The sequence below is a fragment of the Coloeus monedula genome, assembly GCF_965178545.1.
Source record: "Coloeus monedula genome assembly, chromosome: 1".
NCBI lineage: Eukaryota > Metazoa > Chordata > Aves > Passeriformes > Corvidae > Coloeus > Coloeus monedula.
The window spans coordinates 27,673,439-27,695,170 of record NC_138781.1 but is presented as its reverse complement, the minus strand read 5'-3'; the positions used below and the strand labels follow the sequence as shown (position 1 = coordinate 27,695,170).

The window sequence follows — 21,732 nt, the reverse complement described above, 5'->3', positions numbered from 1 at the left end:
TTGTCTAAATATCATGGTTTAAATTATTCATCATAAGAAATTTGTGATATTCAATGTTCTTTGAGCACTTCTTGGAGAAGAATGCATTGGCTCTAAGTTAAAGACTGTGCCTCAATTAACAGGATACATAATTTGTATAATAATCATGTGTTGCTATATTTTTGATCCTAGTAGTACACAGGGAATTACACTCAATTTTACAGGTAAAAATGACCCTGAAGGGAAACAATATGGAAAGCATTAAGATTGCTATGTTACTCAAACTGAACTAATCTTTGCTTAACAATATTACTTTCAGTCTCTTCAAGAGTTGTTGTTGTTATTATTAGTAGTAGTTATTAAACCAGTCTTAAATCTTAAAGTGCCTGGATAGGAAAGGTTGAAATGAAGGGACTTAAATGTATCAAAACAAAAGCATATTGTGCCCATGGCTTCTGCTTTATAAAATGAAAAAGGCTGGTGGTGTATATTTCAGACTAAGCACTGTACTCTAAATAGATAAAGCTCTGTAGCTTTAACATAAAATAAACCTGACACTGATTAGTATATTCCCTTCCTGTGCACAGTTGCATTGTTCTATATATCTTTAGCATGATTAGTTGGGATAATATGTCTTGACTTGGGTGTTTGGCTTCACAATTAGAATCAAACAGCAGTGTTTGTGAAGTTGTTTTGTATAATTGGAATTAGCTCCTCTCTTCATTTTGGTGTTTAGATAAGAGTCATTACAGCCCTTGAGACAACAGCAAACAATAGGTTATCCTCCTGCCTCTTTGCTGAAGGCCAGTGAGCGTCATTGTCTTTCCACAGTGGATGGCAGTAATCAGAATTTTCATTCAGGATGAAAAAAATATGACAGTCAGTACCCTGGGTTGCCATTGCAGAGCCTATAATGAACTTTGATGTATTTTACTATATAAATGGAACTTCAGTCTTTTACTGTGAAAAGAACCTTTTCAGAATAAATATTCTTAGTAAATCTTCCAGGAAATTTTACAAAGGAGTTTTTTAGGTGAAAACAACACCTTTTGGTTGTGGAAGCTACTAGACTGGACAGAGAGTGATCAGAATTCCTTCATTGTATACATAATTTTAATAATTAGACATCTTTTACTAGTGTTTCATTCTACAGATTAACTTTTGCTAATGATAGAATGACTTTTTAAAAATAAATTTATATTCATCTTTTTGTTATACATGTAATATATGCAAGTCATACACACACATGCACATACACACCTGTGTAAATACTACCTATTATCAAAAGTGTTAACACAGTTCACAGTCAGAATTTAGAACAGATGAATTTGCACTATTTCTCTGCAGCTATGACAATCTGTGAAGAATACTGTTTCAAAAATATCTCTGTATTATTTAACAAGAAGTCCGTAGTGGGAAAGCTGGCTCTTCTCCACTTTGTTAATAGACATATTAGTGTTACTCATATGTTAATAGGGGAACAAAAAATTCTGTCATAAAAATCTGCAATATTAACTACTGATGAAAATACCTTCAAAATGCTCATTCACTCATTTTGTATTTTAGCTGAAGGCTGAAGCTCAGGTACTGGCATTGGCTGTAGTGTTGGTAGTGTACTTCTGATCCTCACATATTCATCTGAAATGACTTACTCATTTTCTAAGAATTTGTAAATAATAAATTGGTTAACAGTCTTTATAAAATACTGGGCTTTGTACTGCAGCGTGTGTTACTCCGGATAAAACAGATCTCACTGTCGAAGTGCAGATTTCTTCTGGATCTTTTTGAAGCTCACTAATTGTTGGGTTACAGTAGCCCTACAGGGGACAGACAGGAGTGGACTCGTTGCAGTCTTGCGCCTCACAGCTGAGTCACTTGGAAGAGGGAGCCATGGCAACAGCAAGGTTCATCGTGTATATGCAAATTCCTACAACTTTAAAGTAGCAAAATTGCTGCTGAAATTGTCTGAGCAGAGGCGCCTGCTGATGTAGCTGAGTGCCACAAGTTCTGTTCTGGCACCTGGATGAAGGTGGGTGACACAGGTCTGGTCTTTCTGAGACTGAAGTGCAAATTCAAACCACTGCTGACATCAGTATTTTCTGATGTAAATGGGAAGATTTTACCTGTTTTGCAATACTGGGGGCAAAGCAGTGGTGTTGGTATTAATTAAAAGATATAGAAGGCAGACTGGTCTGTTTCGTTCAGACACATTCAAACCGGTTAGTTTAGCTGCTTTGTCTGGAGCTGAAGCACTATACTGACCAAAAGGGAACAGAGGACATTTCCAGGATACCTGTCCTTAATCTGTGTTTATTCTCTGCTAGTGAGACCGACTGAAGACACCATACATCAGCAATATAACATCCTATGTTTTATTTACTTTATTGTTTTTCTCAAGACTTAGAACTATTTATCTCTGAAATACTTATTCTCTTATTTTGTTGAATTTTACTTTAAAGTAAATCCTATAAAATGTCTTCATCTTGTTTAAATTTTCTTCCATAGTTTCCTGATCAATATCTCAATTTCCTTCCTTAATTCTTTGGTAGTGGCTTTATAATATCTTACAATAAGCAGCTAATGAAATATATAGAAGAAATTTTAGGAAAAACTGAAGATTGGCTGGTGCAATTGTTTTTATTTAAAATATTTTGACTGGCTTCAGAATCGGCTCTTTCTGTATATTTATGGTTTGAATCAAATGCTAACTCCGTAACTTCTGGTCTTCATTTATTTTCATGATGGGAAAAAATAAGAGATTCAATGGACTTTAGCATAGGTATTTTATAGGTGTGCCCACAGGTAAAGAATCTACTTTTTCTGACATTTCTATTGTGCAGCTGTATGCATTGAATGAAGAAACTGTCAGACTGGTTGGATTTTACAGTGGTTATTTAGAAAAGAAAATACTACTTTGTGTCACTTTATGACTTAGTTCTTTATAAAGAATGAAGAGCCAAATTCAAATTCAAATTGCTTTGAATTATTCAGTTATGCCTCTAAGAAAACCCAGATCAAAATCTGGTCAATGCTCAGCAGTCAATTAGCAGAAAAATACAGTAGCTAATGACAGTTCCTTTGAGCTCATAGTGCCTTATGCTTACAGGAACTTGGTTATGTGGGCATTAGTCATCATTTCCCAATATTTATTTCCTAGCTAATATCATAATAGAATTGTTTTAAAGTGTTCTTTGCCACTGACAGCTTTTTGGATGACCATCTGAGGCATTTAAATCAAATGTATGATGCATACTTTGTTCCTCACTGTAAACACATAGGCTCTGAAACTTATAACCAAGTCCTTCCTTTCTTTCCTTTAATTTTCCTGCTAACATAAGAAACTACTGAATATGTTTATTGGATGCTTGGTATATTTAAGAGTTTCTTTCTGAGGATAAAATACAGTGAAAAGAAAGGACCTTAAAACTGACACTCTAAGGCCATTATGTTTCAGACCATTGGATTTTTAAGGTATTTATTTTTAACAAGATTTTTAAGTTTAATATAAAGGAATATAAGGAAAAATAAGAGTGCAGTACTGCTTAGACTATCTCATTCAAGTCTCAGAATATTATGATAATTGATAATTCTTCTTTCAATAAAAGGTCACAATTGATGACACCAATTCCTTTTTGTCTCTCATCTTGATATTAGGAAAAGTGACATGTCACTATTAAGTTTCATAAAAGAATGGATGCTTTTAGTGTTTATGTAACATGTAGTGATTTAATTATATGGAATGAATTAAATACATAACTTTTTTTGTCCTTGTCTTTAATAGTTTGCCTGTAATTTGATGTGATGATTTCAATTAAAGAGATAAGTAAAACAAAACCAGAGTTCCATCTGCATAGTCCAGTAAACAATTAGCATTTATAACAGTGCAACAGGCCCTTGTTTCCAATTTATGATATATTTTTTGAAGACAGAATTGCACTTGGGTATGGACAATGCCTAATGAGACATTAATGCCCATAAATAATATAATTAAGATAAAAACAGGTGGGCCAATCTTGTTACCAAAATCTTTTTCTGGGGTCATAGATCATAATGTGACTGTCTGTTCAGATGAGCTTGATGTATTTTGACCTGTTTACTTCTAAAATGTAACACCTCACTTGTGTAAAATTTATTGGACTTCTAGGAGTAGAAGTTGCTGAAGTGGGAAGTGCAAATATTTTGAAAATGTATCCAAGAGAGCAATTACAGGTTTTATATGTATTCTTAGTAACTTTCTCTTGTTTTTGATGGCACAACCAGTAGATATTGCAAGAACTGCTTGTGATGAAATTAGAAGGGAGGGGTTTGATTTATGTAACATTCAGCAATGCAGGAACCCAATTCTGATTTGACTCAGCTTCATTACGGTAAGAATGCAGAGAGGGGTAATTTTACATACACTTCATAACAATTGGGATTTTTTAGGAAGGTCAATTTAATGCTGTACAGTTTTTCCATTTATCACTTCAAATTATGCTATTATGAAACAAGAAAGATAAAGGGGGTTAGGGAGTTATGGATGGGTTATAAAACAGGATTTCTAGGCCTGTATTGGACTCCTTTGGTTTTGGATTTGTGTGACAACTTTTTAACTCCCTAAAGCATACTCAGAAAATATTTGAAATACTTTTACAAAACATATTTAGAAAACACAATTTTACATCTAATTCTGTTATATATAAAAATAATGATACATAGATGTACATTAAGTACCACTTTCTCGGAAGATTATATGACACAGCACTAGTTGTCAATCTTTATGATAAAATGCTCTAAGACAGTATATTCTCACTAGGTTTGAGGGGAGTCAGTTTTCCCATCTGAGAAAATATTGCACAGGCCTATTTATATTTTACAACAACCTGCATGCTTATGGTCCATTTTCTAAATAAATGTTATCAAATTTCAAAGCTGTGAAACCACTGTGTTGATAAATGGTGAGGATAAAAACACCATCATGAGCTAGTCATGTTGAGACAGAATAAATAGGAATTTTACTCTCAGTACTTCCAGCCTAGAGCAGCTCATTGTCTGACCTTTCTTACAGATCATAATTTGTGTTGAGTACTGGTTAATGAAAAACCACTCTTATCTGCCAAAAAGTACTTGATTTCACAAGATAACTGTTCCAGTGGCCACTTAGTCTTAAAATAATCTGTGTCATTTTGCAATTCTTGCAATTCTTGTGTACTACACAAGCAACGTCTTCACTGAATACTTAAGAAACTTCAAAATAAAACATGCTCAGACACAATGATTACTCAAAAGCAGGGTAAACAACTGATACCAGTCTCTCCAGTGTTCCTTTCAGATTTTGGAGTGCAGATTGTCCGTGACTCTACATAGCCACAACCCCAGCAGAGGGAAATAGAGATTTGTACCTGGGACTTGGTGAAAAAGGGCTTGGAAGACAAGGGGAAGAAACTGGTTCTGGCCAAACAATGAGGTTGAAAACTGGGGAAAGGTAGGATTTGACCCTGGTTTCCTCCAGGGCAGTTTCCTGAAACTAAGTAAGGAACTTGAAGTTATGAAATGTTTCTACATGGCAAGCATTAGGAATGAATTTGGTGAGGGATTTAATCTGCTAAGGGTCATCCCATGGGAGGATTTGAGAAGTAGCTGGAAAGAATTTGGCAGGGCCAAGTGAAAAGGACAATGAGGTGACAGACTGGGATTAGTGTATGGAGAAAGTAAGGCTGGATAAGAATCCAGAGAATGGGGAAGTAAAGAAAATTCATAACTTCTAGGGCTGGAATGCCATGAATTTCAGTCCGCTTCTGCTTTTGTCTCATGAGATCCCGAGACAGAGGAGCAGTTTCGAGCATCAGTGTAACACCCATGGCAGAAATACTATTTATCATTTGACTCCTGCTTTAAACTAGAAAACTGGGAAGAAATAGTACATCAAAATCTAGTATTTTAGTTTGCAAAGGCAAGTCCTCAAACATTAGGAAATTAAGTTTGTCTGGTCCTTATGTGAATGCATCAGAAGGAAGTATTTAATTATTTAATTGTGCCAACATGACATTTTCTCCAGAGAACCTGCCACTTATTTGTGAGACAGATATATCTCCTTTGGTGATTAGGTGGGCATTTTGTAGTAATGAATGCAATGTCTGTGAAACAACTAACCTTAGTTGTCCTATTCTTCAGGGTTTAATTTTGCTCTGCTTTTGTTCAGCATCAGCAAAATATAAATAATGCTGACCCATCACATCTTCAGTGTTCTGAAGATAACGCTGTACTAGTGGGCATCTGATAGTCATGACAGAAAAATCTTATGAAAGATGCCAATTCTCTTTTAATAACACTTTTAATTAGTATGTGGTAAAACATAGGCTCATGACTTGAACAAAGAGAATAAAACTAAAAATACTGAATAGCTCCTCATTAAGGAGTTTCCAATCTGTGAACTGAAGGAGGAAGGGACCCAGTGGAAAAATAATAAGCATGCTATTATGCAGTTAAAATAACTGCACTATACAAAGGCAGCTTTAATTTTGGCATTTACTGTTTGATTTCTTGGCACAGTTTTGGGGGTAATGTGGATTAGTACGTAAATCTTGCCCTAGAAATTATCAGATGTTTGGGTTTAATTTTATTTAGACATCCTTTATCGGTACTGATATTATTTTATAAATAGAAAATTGATGCATGAGTGTTTTCCAGAGAAAAGATATTATTCCAGAGAAAAGATATTAAGATATTAAAAGATATTAAGAAAAGATATAAAGATATTAATGAAATCTCTTATTCTGAATGTCTCAGAATTGAGGTTTTTTTATTTAAAGAGGGGAAAGAGAAGAATTACATTAGCTAGAAGCATCTTATATATTGTGGCAGGCTTCCAGAAAACCAGTAGTGAAAGGGAACGCTATTTTCAGGGTACAAATTATTTCTGTGAGTGGGTGTAAATCTACAGTGAAGTCTCTCAGATTTCTGTGACTTTAGGACAATAACTTGCAGAATTTATTAACAGAGTAGAAAAGTTGTAATGTCTCTATACTTTTAGAGGTGTTCCTGGATTTTTTTTTGTTAAGTTGTGACAATGTTATTGTATTTCCTTAATTTAGCATATATAAAATGTGGTGATGTTTACGTCTAGTTGAATTCCTGAGAGCTCCTTCTCTGAATCCATACACTTTGAGGCTAGGTGAAAGAAAAAGTCAAAAGGATGGGTTAGTTTTAGTCTTCTGGGGAGGAATCAGCTATGAAAATTTTTCCAAAAGAAAAGATTAATTCACAGTCTGAACTCCCTAAAGGCATGCTGTGCCTTCCACTTGTAATGATGAGAAGATATTCATTGCAAGATAGATAAAAAGATGCTCTCCAAAGATGCATTTTATCTGCCAGTAGTAGGACACAGACAAAAGCATCCATGAAATTAATTTAAAAACCATTTCTCAGAAATGTGTAAACATGACAGTGGCAGTGATCTCTCTTGCACCTCTTGGGTCCTATGTTTTAACTGTGATTGAATTGAGCTGTCAGATTACATAGAGAGTGACAACTCTTTACTAGCTGCAGCTGGATGAATAATGCAAAGAAAATATTTGCAATTATCTTTTGCTGTATAAAATAATTTTTCTTACTCTTTTAAACCCCCCTTTGAGTTACATGTGTATTTGTGTGGCAAGAGGTATGACAAACATATACAAATGCACACTTGTAAACTTGCTGCAAATTCACATTATAGTAGTGAAATACTAGGTAATTGACCAACTGAAAAATTCACTTAATAGTCTGTCAGGTGCCGACCATTAATCATTCTCTTCATCTTTGAGTTAAGCTTTTGCATTACAGAGAAGAATAGCATTAAAATATTGTTGGCCAAATTCTAGGAAAGTACTGCAATGCTGAAGTATTTATGAACCCATTTATGATGCAACTTTTTGAACTTTTTTCGCTGTTAACCAAAGATAATGTTTATGCTGAAAATGAGAAGCCTGAAGTTTGTGAAAGTTTTGGTGTTTCTTGAAAAATCAGGCCATTTAAGGTAGCTGCTGAAAAGATGCAGATTAGTAACTCAGTGTAGGGAATTGTTGAAAAGATTGTGGTGAGCACTGTCATTCTACTGACATTAGTGAAACTGTCACATTGTTTTCATGCTACTGTTTTCCCTGCCTATTATTTCCTTTTTATGCTTCTCTTCCTAACTCATATCCCTGAATGTTAATCTAGTTCAGAGCAGAGCATCAGAATTATCTTTTCTAATCAAGCTGGTTTGAAGTCACTGACATTCCATTGCCCTTCCCGAACTTGCTCTCCAGGTTATTTTGACCTTATTGGATGGGAAAGGAGGGGGAAATGCATAAAATAACACAATAAAATACCTGTGAAACCTTTTAAAAGACTTCAACTGTTGATCTGCCCATATCTGATGAGGTTAAAAATTTCCTGAGAATACTCAGCAGTGAAAAAATAATACTGTAATTTCCAGTGATTAATGAAAGATGTTATTTTTTAAATAAGCAAAAAGACACATTGCAATAAAATAAATACATGTTGCATTTTCAAATCCATGTATTTTAAATCCTCTGCTACCAATATTCAAATAACACCATCACTATTTCTAAAGTCTGTGAAAGAATTTTTCTTCACTTTTAAACACAGTAGATCTTTTGTAACATTTTACATACAAATAGAGAAATCTATTTGTAGTCTATTTATAAATTTTTAATCTTTTTCCTGGAAGTCATACTTTTATATCATTTTGTCACTGTATGAATTGTGGCTTGATTGAGAAAAAATTATGAGAATGCTCTGTTGATCTTGGAACAATATCTTTTTAAGGTGACTTGGTTCTTTTAACAAGTGTTTTCGTAAATACAGTGTGAATTTTCAAGTGATCTCATCCTCGAGGTTCTCACTGTCTTCCTTTTTCCTTATAGCTCTGTCAGCACTTTTCTCCTCCTTTCCCAATCCTGCTAAAATGGCCTATTGGTTTGACATATTGATCCCACTTGGTCCCATGACTAATATCGATTTTATTCTCAATGGGACCGTAGCCTGTCATCAAAGTTATTTTTATTTTCATATCAAGATGACATTTGATTGGCTTATTTGACGCTAGGAGGCAGCTCTGCTTGGTTATGATCAATACACTTGTATTCTCTGTTCCTTATCATTCTCAGTAAGACTACATTAGCAAATGAACCATGAAAATGCTTCAACTACCTGTCAAGCAGTAGGAAAACTTTACTCCTGTTGTTAGGCAGTGTGTGGGTACTCTGCTGGAGTCTTTATTGCAATTATTGAACTTCTATCCCTGTGGTACAAGTCTACTATGGCATCAAGTTAAAAGTATAGGAAATTTTCAGCTATAGGCATATCAGTTTCAGTTTTTGTTTACTTTACTTATATGCATGAAGACACTTTGTAAAGTTAATCCAAATTAACTGCAAAAATAATTACTTAAACTATATAAATGTGTCCCTGAATCCTCTTATTCAAAGTTAAAGTGGCCTTAATTCTATTTGTCAATAATTTTCTCTTTCATTCTGAATAAGGATAGCCGTACAAAATGTTAATACAGTTTAACTAATATCCTTCAAAGTCCCGGTTTAATTAATTTAGATTAATTTTTCAGCATCCATGTTTAGATCATGCTTTTTCAGAGATACTGATTTTAATATTTCAGATATAGCCTATTTCATGCTGTTGAATATTCAGTGTTATCAGAAGTAGTGAAGAATCAAAGAAGTATCACCTGTAAGAAGAGTTCCCCATTAGTCTTTGATGCATAATACAAAATATGCAGTCAGTAACTTACAGGGTTGTGTCAGAGATAAAAAGGCTGTGTTACTTTTTAAGCCATAGTTAGTACTACAAGACACCCTCAGCGTGCCTTTGTGTGTGTGTAGTGAAGGAACTTGCCTCATCTATGTTTTTTTGTTGTTTTTTCTTTTTTTTTTTTTTTTAACTGAGACCCTCACAGGTAGCCAAGTGATTGCTGTATGCTTGGGGGAACTGACACTGTGGCTGCCATCATCACTGCCATTTAGAAATACAGGGAGAATTGGAAAAATCTTTTTCTATACTTTCTGAGTGAATTCAGGTTTTCAACCTGAATAAATCTAGCAAAGTATAGTGAAAATTTAGAAAGAGGATAAAGGAATAAGAGGCAAAATTTCAAACTGCTAACCACAAATTTTTAAGATGGCCAAAAGAGAACAGTTATTTTTCATTTTTCTCAATCTCATTAAGTAAAAAAGCCGAGCCCAAATAAGAAGTTTTCACTTTCATGGAAAAAAAAAAAAAAGCATGGTGTTTTGTTGGTTTTGGTTTTGTGTTTTGGTTTTTGTTTGTTTTTTTCCCAGCCAAATGCCTCAGTTTTCTGTACATTTCTATGTTAACATAGTTATGAGATATTATTTTTTCATACTGTTGTTTAATCTGGGCAAATGACACTGCATTTTAAATAAAAAAATATTATTTGGGTAAAGAAATACTGTTTCATACCCTGGTTTTATTTGTGTCTGGCAAATTTATACTCTATCTACATGACTGTAATCCTGATAGATGACTCTAATATAAATGGAGATACATTTGTTCTGCTATTACCAGACATAAAAATGGGATTACTGGAAGCATTAATATTGTATCTGAAAGTGTTAGTTCATTATGTTTAACCATTATTTTTAATTTACAGACAAAGAATATGCAAAGATGTTTTCCATCTGAAGCAATTATAGCAGGAAATATCCATCTTTAAAATATGTTCTTACTTTTTGTGTCAGAGTTGTCCCTTTATTGTTATCATTATTTCAAGGTATGGAGTGCTATTTCAGTTTTGGTTATTCCTGTAACTGGTTTGTATATGGTGCAAACATATCTGATGTATTAAGGAATATTGACCTGGATTTTTAAGCAGTGACTCACTTTCCTTGAAATTTGCGTGATTGAAACTTTGGATGAATTTAAGGTCGGGGAAGAAACCTTGTAACCAGAACTGTCTTACCTCTGGAGCAGAATGGCTTTCACATCTTTCAGCTTTCCTATAAACCACTTGCAGGGGGTTACCTGCATCTGCATTTTTTCTACACAGTTGGTAATATGCTGTGTGGTGGGAAAGGTTAGCAAACACATACTACCCTGTAAGCTGTAACTGAGCTCATTTACTGGTTTGGTTACAGAGAAGGAGCTGAAGTGTTCAGGTACTATTTTTGAAATTATATTTCTGCATGAATGTGGGAGTTCTTGAAGCCAGTGTCATCCCACTCATCAGAATAATTTTTCCCAAAAGGTGAATAAAGTAGAAATTTGCACATAACCATTAACAAGAAGTTATTGCTTGTAAAATACGATGTTTCATCTCATTAGGGAATAGAAAATTATAAAAAGATCATGTTTTTTTCTTAAGTGTGTTAACATGCTGTTATCTTTGGTTGGAAAAGCACTAGATATGGTGGGTTTCTAAACTCCAGGTATTTTACTTTAGTATACTATTACTTCCTGTCATTACTAGTCATTTTTCATTGCAAATGTTTGCTTTAAAAAAAAAAACAAAACAAAACCACATTTTAAAATTTAGTATTTTATTTTCAAAGGTATATGTATCCTCCACTATTTGCATAGGGAAAGGACAGCAGTCAGTGGCCTTTTCTATATGTCACTGGTTTGTGTGTGCAGGTAGAGTGAAGATGTAAATAAGATGAACGTACTTGTGCTTAGGCTCTCAAGTTTCTCCTTTAACAAAAAAAAATAGACACATACATGTTTGTGAGATTCACAGTGGGTTTTGTGAATAAGTGGCTGAAATATCATGTTTACCATTTTTCTTTCAGTAAGGAATAGACTGTATGATACTACACTGAAACCAAAACCACAGTGAATTTGCACATGTAAATCACCAAATCAAACAGTTTACAATCCTGCAATGTTTTCATATCATTAAACTATTAGACCAACTTTCTGTCATTTTTGCATAACAAACAGATGTGAGTAACCAGTGTATTTGTCTTCATTGAAATCAGTGCCATTTCTACTTAGGCTTCTTAGAAGAAAATTACTTCAAGAATATTAACCATCAACTAATTAAGATGTACTTAATTAAATGCAAATGCTACTTAGCAAAAGCGATTGAGAGAAAGGCATGTGATTAGGGAATTAGTAACTGCTTTTACACTTGGAGCTACCAGCTAGGCACCTAAGCATTAGAAATGAATGTAGAAGCTTCACTTGATAAGAATAATACAAGGGGAAAATACACCATCTTTTCACATTGTGTTTGTTGAAAAACTTAGGAGCCAATGAAGTAGGATATATTGAGGTCATAAATTGTAGTTAATGTTGCTTTATGTTTGATAATTAGAGAGGTTAAGAATTGTTCCAAATGTTGAAAATGTATAAGTATTTTTTGACAGCTGATACAGGAACTGTAACAGAAGATAATTGCTAAGGTAATACACTGTTGCTGCTATTTTGAAAGACACTGCCATTTTACTGACATAAAAGCTTTTTTTTTGGAGCAGACATGAATAAATACCATCAACGTGATATGAAGGATAGTGGGATTAATAAAACATTTAAAGTTTCCTATTGTCTATCAAAGTATGTGTTATTTGCTAGCGTTGAACTGATTCAAGGGCAAAAATTGTTCTGCCAGTCAGATACTGCTGCACGTGCTGCTTTTTTGCCTCCAAATACTCTTAACTTTGTTGAGCTAAACAAGATGGTGAATTTCATGTAAATATTATTGTTTCCCCTTTCTGTGGCTTATTTCATTAGGTTTTCAGAGATTAACTTCTAAATTCTCCCTACTGAAAAATCTGGGTCAGCTTTTTGAAGTTGTGTATACATTTCAACTAGAGACACGTGCTCTAAGAAAGACAACATTCCACAGAGAATTCCTCCTCTATAAAGAAAAACAAACAACAAAACAATTGCCAAAAATCAATCCTGGGAATGAATTTCCAATCAGTAGTTCTGATAAAGTTGAAGTACAATAAAGAAGTTTGAGGAAGACACATTGCAAGTGTCTGATTATGAAAAAGGACAGAATTTGAATGAAAGTATTATGGGTATGCATTGTTCACAATGTAGCTCTGTACCTCTTCTGATCATTTTAAAAAGAAAAAGTCACACTACTGCTGGAGCACCAAGGTTTGGAAGAAAAACATAATTTGCTGTGACTGTTCATGCTAGGCAAGCATGATTTTTCCTGTTGTGCTGAACTTTGGTAATCAATTAGTGATTTGCAAGAAATGCAGAAGTATTAGAAATTAAATCAATACTTTCAGTTTATCCTGGTGATTGATTATTGTCTGCTCATTTGCAGATGTAAGGTGTCCTAGCATGTGAAGATATATGGGGTTTTGATAAGTTTGATAGCTTTTCTGTAATGTGAATAATTTCTATTTTGCATTAGACTAATCATCCAGTGTGTTGACCAGGTTATTACTAAAGAAAATCTAGTATGGAACTTCACATTTGCATACATTTGTACATTTTCTTATTTAGTGATTTTCTTGATTTTTTAAAAAATTTTCTTTAGAATAATTACAGTTAAAGTCATTAATATTTCTTCTATACTCTTACAGTCTAGTCATGACGTTCCTGTAACTTTGAGGCAAGTAGATTATAGACTGATGACCTTTTAGTGGAGAAGGATATGTTTTACTAACTGTGACTATGGTTAAAGTGAAAAAACAGGACTGAGCACATAGCACAGATCTGGTTTTAGTGAGTTTGGAATATAGATAGGTGTACTTTTTCTTGATGGGCAGAGTCCACACAAAATTTTTAGCTCAGCCAGTCTGATACATTCTGATATTGACAAGGGAGTCAGTGTAAGGACAGGTATAGGTCCTCATGTGAAAGGAATGCATATGGGCAACTGTATGGTAATTCAAGATAACATTCTCAGCCATTTCAGCCTTTACAACCCATACCAGAGGCACTTCAGTAGTTTCCTGTTGATTATTTTTCTACACAGGAAAGGAAGGAAACAGTCAGTGGCAACCAGGACAGCTCATGGATTTTGCTATCATGTGAAGTAACTGCATTTTTCTCCTGCAGCCTCCATGCTTAGAGGCATTACTGAAGGCAGTTAAGTAATGAAAAGGCCTTCTTCATCCACAAACACTTTAAAAGCTGAGCTCTGGAGTGCTTTTCCAAATATTTCAGCTGCCCAGCAGCTGTAGACGTCATGCACAAGATACTGACACAAGAGACTTTTTTTTCCTTGAAGCTGAAGATATAATAGTACATTTGAACATAGTGAAATAAGCAATAAATAATCTGAAGTCTGCAGTTTTAGCATTTGGGCTTAGTTGCTGTCATTATTTGTTTTATGAACTTTAAAATACAACTGTAAAATTTGTTTTACCACTGTGTGATATTCCCATCCTTTACTGATTACACAAGCATATTAAAAATACTATTAGATGTTAATGTTCAAAGCACTCTCTTGATTTAATTCTATTTATTCTTATTTTATTATCAAAATTTACTTAGTTTATATCAGGTTTTAATTCAGTCTTTCAGAAACTGTAGCTGGTTTCCTCGTACAGAACTGAGACCAGGCTCATTGACATTACATAAGGCTCCAGCAGCAATTTTATTTTATGCTGATTTTTTTACAGTTGTTCTCTATGCCTCATTGAATCTTGCAGTGATTTTACTGTTCATTTTAAGTCTTAAAAAACATTTTTCTCTCTGTAAGCACTTGCCTTTCCATTTACTACGGGTCAGAATTTGACAGCAATTTTTTACTGGGCACCGAAGCATGCACCATTTTAAAAGATGCACAATAAGCAAGAGGGTTTCTTTACCATGTCCCTCTAGTGATTCCAGCTCTAGGAATGCTTCTCATTGGAACTTTGTTAAAGCATTTTACGAGAAACTTTAATATCAGACACATTTTACAGATGAGTAGACAAAAACACGAAGGACTGACATGACTCAACTACATTAACCAGAGAAGATGGTCTAGCCCAACTTTTAGCATCTAGACTAAATTTTTACAGATACCATACCTGCTTTGTGAATGTAATAAAACGAGAATGGTGATATGAATACAGTATGATACTTATTAGTCAGTTCTTCCTGAAAGCTACCTCTCTGACCTGTAAAAATTTGCCTATTCAGTAGGAGGTTTGGGGTTTTTTGTTTGGTTGGCTTAGTGTTTTGTGGTTGTTTTTGATTATTTGTTTTAAAGCAACTTAATAGTTGCGTAGTTCAATAGTGGCTCTCAAGTGTGCACACATACCAGGAAGTCTTCAAGCCAAGAAGTTGGCCAAGAGGAGGTTTTAATGAAGTAACTTGCTTTGCTGATTGTCCAGCTGGATCCACCATAATTATTTGAGGAAGAGATTCAAAAGGCTATCCCTTCGGTACTCCTCACAGATGTAAATCCATTAAAAAAAATCCCAGGAAAAGGTTTAAACAACCTTTGACATTTTAAATTCTTGAAAAAATAAACCTCTTTTCTCTCCTGTCATTTTTACATGCCGTCATTTCCTTAAGAAATTTGGAGTTTTTAGTCCAAAATGTGTGTCTCTTGCCTGAGAGAAATATAATTCAACAACATAGGCATTGTTTGTATATATGGACTATTGCTAGATTCCAGGTTTTAATGAACAAATCAGCTGATAAGCAGTGAAGAGTTTTCTTGACAGAAATGTCATATTCTGTTTTCATCTCTCCTTTTTACTTTTTGTCATTCTACATATAAGTAACCCAGGGCAGAGGCCTTTCAGTCATGTTTTTTAGAGTTCTGTCTTCAATTCTTGTGAGAAATGAATTTATACCCGTAACGTTCAAATAAAATCATAGAATCATAGGGTGTTTAGGGTTGCAAGGGACCTTAAAGATCATCTAGTTCCAACCTCTCTGCCATGGGCAGGGACACCTTCCACTAAAACAGATTGTTCAGAGCTCCATCCAGCCTGGCCTAGAACACTTCCAGGAATGGAGCATCCACCTTTTCTACACAACCTGTTCCAGCACCTCTTCCCCTTCACAGTAAAGAATGTCTTTAATCTTCTCTCTTTTGGTTTGCAGCCATTCCCCCGTGTCCTATCACTACATGCTTTTTTAAAAAGCCCCTTTTCATCTTTCTTCTTTTGGCCTTTTTTAGGTACTAGAAGGCTGCTATAATGTCTCATTGGATTCTCTTCTCCAGCCTGAACAACTCCAATTTTCTCAGCCATTTCTCATGGGAGACATATTCCAACCCTCTGCTCACCTTCATGGCCCTCCTCTAGACTTGCTTCAACACACAACAGCAAATATTTTCAAATGGGACATTTTCTAAGTAGTCATTACGCTGGCATTGTTCCCAGCTTATGGTTGAGTGGTTTCTGGTAGTTGACTACACTATGCACTTTAAAGAAGAAGGCAAAAAAGGTCAAGTTTTTCATAAAATCATTAGTGAAATGTCAGAAACAATTTAGTCTAAATAAAGTATTTCCCCAAAGATAAGAAGTACCCATTATAAGACATTCCTTCCAACTACATTTCTATGCTATTGAATTCATCAGATTAGGATTGGACAGTTGACAAAAACAAAATGCTAATATGCAAGACAAATATCTCTAGAATATTTTCTCTGTAAAAGCAAAGAAAAAAGATAGGCTTTGATTTTGGGAGAGAGTGAAGGCTTGGTTTCATTTGACATATAAACTCAGACTGAAACTAATCAAAAGAATTTCTCATTGTGGCACCAAATTTAGCTTGAATTTAAAGTTAAAAGCCAGTAGGTGATAAATAAGTTCAGTATAGTGTTGTTTGTTTATACTGTGACACACTTTATTGTAATAGTACAATTTCTTGCAAAGTGTGCAGTTTACCTCATTGAGTCTTATCTAGCAATGGAACAGTTTGAGATTACGGTTCACCCCTTTTCTAGCTTTTTTTTCTATCTGGAATAGATGTTTACAGTCCTCTTCTCTATCTCTTGCCCTTGAACCCAAACACATGTCCATTCTGATGAAGCAGAAAGGAATCCCTCCTGCATTGGTGTCAGGGTGTGATGACCTGCAGTACAACAGAAGGAGCAATTGATGCAAAGACTGAGTCCAGTGAGGGAAGCAGAACTTGGTGTGGGAGAGCTATGAAGCCTTTGGCAGGACTCAAGTTTTTATTTTAATATGAGAAAATATAGCTGCTGAGACTGACTTGATCTCAATGGTCTTTATAATTCAGATGACTATGACTACTTTGGGCTATTTTAAAAACATGAGCTTCAGGATTTTCCCTGGTTTTCAGAACTAAGGAAGATTGATGATTGTAGTACTGTTGTGCCTAAATATTCTGTATGAATAAAATAGTTGGCACTGGTTAAAAGGATCCAATATTGAATGGATGGCCCTCATCTTTTACTCTTTCACAAAGAATTTGGTTAATACTTCTGGGACTCATGATATGTCTTTAGTATTAAAGAACCTCCTAGTTTCAGGAACTCAGTTTAACAGAGATTCTTATTTTAAAGGTTCTAAGACTGTAAACCTTGAATGACAAAAAAATGTAGCTTAGGTAGTTTCTGTTTTGATTAATATTTCAATAATTTTGTTATTATTATTTTATTGAGCAATAAAGCCTAATTTGGGACTCGGCAAAGCAGTGTTTTTAGATCTTTGGCTTAATTTATAGCATGCTCAGTTCTTGCTGAATTAGCTTTCAGATTCCATGTGGTAGTTACTAAGAGTAACTGATGATTCAGTTACAGGGTATTTAATCAATCTATCTAACAAATATTTTGTCGTATTGAAGACTTAAGTTTATTTGCAAACATTGTTAAGACATTATTTTGTTGATATTGGCTATTAAAACAAAGGGGTTGACACGATGGATTTTAGAAAGTGCGTAACATAGACAACTCCTTTTGGTCCTGTCAAGATTATGTAAGATTCGAGAGTGTTTCAGTAGATGAATCATAGCAAAATGTTTTATGCCCTAGTACAACAAAGATCATACAGCACAAAAGGCATTGAGATGCTTTGAAATGTCATCCTATTAGAAAATTTAAAAAAAAAAAGAAATGTTGTGTTCACAACTGAACTGCCTCTTTCATGCCTTAATTGTATGTGGTTACCAGGGCCTCAAAAGTCCAATGTACTCTTAGATGCAACATTTTCAGTTCCTCATAACAGGCATTATGTTATAACAAGGCTAGAATTCTAAAAAGTGGACCCAGATCGCTTGGTCCTTCGTTTTTTCCATCATTTGCTCCAACATGAAGATTTATCATGAGACTTAGAGATATCAGAATATGGGGTCATTTGTTCATTCCTCCCTTAGTAAATATTACCTTATTTGATCAAGAAATCATGTCACCTCACAAAACTCTCCATGTTGTGATTAAGGTGCTGTTCAGACAGATCTCAGACACAGTTCTCCCACAATTATCTGATTGAAAACAAAAGAAACCCTGCTATTTAAACACTAGTTAATATTTCATTAAGGAATGCATACCAGCCAGGATCTTTTTATTATAATGAAATGTGTACCTACAGAATATAAATGCATAGATCTTGTTAAACTTCCATGACACAAAGACTGATGTGTTGCTGGTTTGCTAACAAATAAAGATCTTTCTAACCAAACAAAACTCTGACTGTAATTTACTGCAGCTTTTCATGTTTTGATGGATAGCTACAATTCAAAGGATGAATTGTGGGTTATAAAGCTGGTTAAGTTAGGATGTTTTTCCCTTTCTCCCTGAATGCGGATGAAAACTGCGTCATTACTATACATATATCTCCATGTACACAGTTTTCCATAGGTGTATAATATACTCTGTTACTCACATTTAGATTTTGTGTGGGATCAAGTATATATTACAAAACGAAAGCCTAAAGACCACCCAGGCTGGCTTTCACTTCATGAGAATATTGAATCAAACTAGGTTTAAGTACACTCTTCTAGAATCGAGGCAAAGGAGAAAAGGGATTTTAATAAAAAATCTATTTACCTTGTTTATACAGAAGAACTGAATCTAATTTATTTGTGTGCCCATCTGGACTAGATTGCTCATTTTAAGTTAATTTAGCAAATGGTAGACTGCACTGCCTTTTTTTTTCCCCAGGAGAAGAGGTTGACAGACAGCTGTGTAGAGATGCCATCTACCCGATCCCGGTGGTGTGCGAAGCGCCGTGCCCAAAGGACTGTGTGCTCAGCATGTGGTCTGCGTGGTCCTCCTGCTCACACACCTGCTCCGGCAAAACCACAGAAGGGAAGCAGATGCGCGCCCGCTCCATCCTGGCGTATGCAGGTGAAGGTAAGGGCTCACACTCTCGCAGGCTCCTGTCTGATTGTGAATGCTCAGCTGTCTTTGTAATGTCAAAGTAATTTCTCGATTGACAGGAACAAATTATTACGTGGAGTTGGGGGGTTTTAAATATAGCAAAATTGTTTAAATGGTTATCCTATTTACTCCTGGTACCTAAAGCTGTTTTAAAGAGGTTTTATTTTGCTCATTTCAGTTACTATGTTTTTATTAATATGCTTAATGTTACTGTTTCTATTTCAGATCTATGGTTTTCCTGTTTTCCATTAAAATTAGATAAGGCAAACAGTTTATCCAATACAGACTAGCAACCCTAATTTAGGTCCAGTTTGGAAGGATCTAAGTATCCTGAATGCTGAAAAGACGAGAATTTTAATGGCTCAAATGCTAGCAAATGGGTTTTGTAGTTTCTTATCTCAAATCGGTAATTTATGTTACCCCACTAACATTTTTATTCGTAGCAAGGCTTTGTTTTTTGCTCTGCAAGTCCTGACTCGTGAATGGTTTCCATTTATTCAAATGGTCCTTGTGCAGAGTCTGCAGCAAATGCAAAGAGAAGACATATCTGGAATATAAAGGAGAAGAAGAAATAGGTTTTAGGTATAGGTTCATGGCTATTCTTTGATGATTTTTCCTGGTTCCTATAGCTCTTGGTTTTAAGTATTTGGAGAGGAAGAAATGTATTCTGTATATAACATGATTCAAAAATGGCCATGTCAGGTATGCCAGGGTCCAGCTGATAAAATGCCTCATGCAACACCAGGACCCAAGATACATAGGCACCAAAGAGTTCTTGGCAGGTGTTTACCCACATGTATTACTGACAGAAAAGTTAAATGCCTTCAATATAAAAGGATTGCATGTATGTGTTAGTTCTTCTTTTAAACTGTTAAGAATTTTATTACTTTACATTAAGATGAAATTTAGCTGAAAAGTGAAAGCTGCAAGGTGTGGAAGCAGTGGATGTATTTGTACACTTTTCTGTTTGCAGACATGGCTAACATTGCTGAAAGTGTACTGTGTATTTTACAGAATTTGGATGACTGTAAAAAAAATTAATATAGCATAGCACTTTCAACCTTTTCTCTGAAGGGAGCCTTTGCTAGAAATGTAAGTGGCAATAAGAACTATATTTTGGTAGCTGATTCAAATCATAGTTATTTAGATGGATCTATGTAACAAAGTAGAAACACTTTTAAAATTATTAACAAAATTGGGTTTGTGTTGCCCCTTTACAATGTACCAAACAGACTCATTTTGGGGGACACACAGAGCCAAATAATTCAAATAAACATATATTCAGGCTCTTCTTGCTTGTCCATGTAGGTCAAGACAATAGATTTTCAATATATTTTTGTAATTTTATTGGACACAGAAATTTAAACTCCTGACAAGCATGCCACAGAAGTGAAAACCTTAATTACTGAAAAAATTATTCCACTTTCTTATGCTTAATCTTAAAAGGTGCTCCTTATTCTGACTTTGATACTTACTACAACCTAGGTTAATTTACAAAGTTGCAGATGCAGCAAAGCTATTCAGCATAGCCTGGATTTTAGGTATGTGAATTTTATTCCTGTTCGTTGTGCAATGATCAGAATCAGCACAGAGTGATCACAGACAGATCTCAAACCACAGAGGTTCTAGTGAAGAAATCCCTAAAGTAAGGCTGAGAAAGCTAACTCATTACTTGGGTGTTGCAGTGCTTCAGCTTTGCTCGAACCCTGGCTTCTTCCCGCTGTTTCAGATGAAGTTATTCTGTGCTTTTTTTTAAGGATACAAGCTGGTAGGTCTACCCACCTTACAGGAGTGTACTCACATCTTGGTCAGATTTCTTCAACATTGTGCCCCTTTGCACTCTGTACAAACTCCAGAGAATTAAAATATATAAATAAATGAACGAACCTTCCAAGGCTTAGGGTATTTTTACAACCCTAGCTGGAAGGTAGTTTTCACCTTTTCTTGTATTATATTCAAAATGTATCAGTTTAACTTTTATTTTTTTTCCTTCAGTGGAATTAGAATTACTGTCATTTTTGTCCTCTTACTCCTGTTATGCCTTTTAGTCATTTGTTACATGACAAATAACTGAATGACATTTCAGCTCCAGAATTCCATGACTGAGATCAGCTGTGCTCCCAAAACATAAAATACTGAGTGCTGGGAGGTCATTTCATGTTCTAGGAGCACAGAATATATTCATGTATCTGAACATCTGTATTCCATTGATATAAAAGAAAGCTTCATATGAACATCTTTTGGAAAACATACAGTTCTCAGTTCTATTCAGAACTTAGGAAAAATGCACAGAACTGTAGATCGAAGCTCTGTAAGCATCATGTATAACTAAAAATTCCAAGCTGCATAAATGTAAGACAAATAATTCCATTTACACGTTAAAACTGAGTTCTGAAAACAGCTATCAGTTCTGTTCAGGTGAACAGTCACACAAGTGTTTTGGATTTCTGAACCTTTTCTTGAACTGTTGGTAAGAGAGACAGACCAGGCTAGGTACGCTATTC

The 21,732-nt window shown here is 34.8% G+C and overlaps 1 protein-coding gene across 1 annotated transcript in view; it reads left to right on the top strand.

Moving 5' to 3' along the window:
* THSD7A (thrombospondin type 1 domain containing 7A) overlaps positions 1–21,732 on the top strand; it is a 199,267-nt gene that overhangs the window by 106,259 nt on the left and 71,276 nt on the right. The window contains exon 8 of the mRNA XM_082293117.1: positions 19,010–19,201. Coding sequence (XP_082149243.1) covers positions 19,010–19,201 — 192 coding nt within the window. The remainder of the gene's footprint in view (positions 1–19,009; positions 19,202–21,732) is intronic.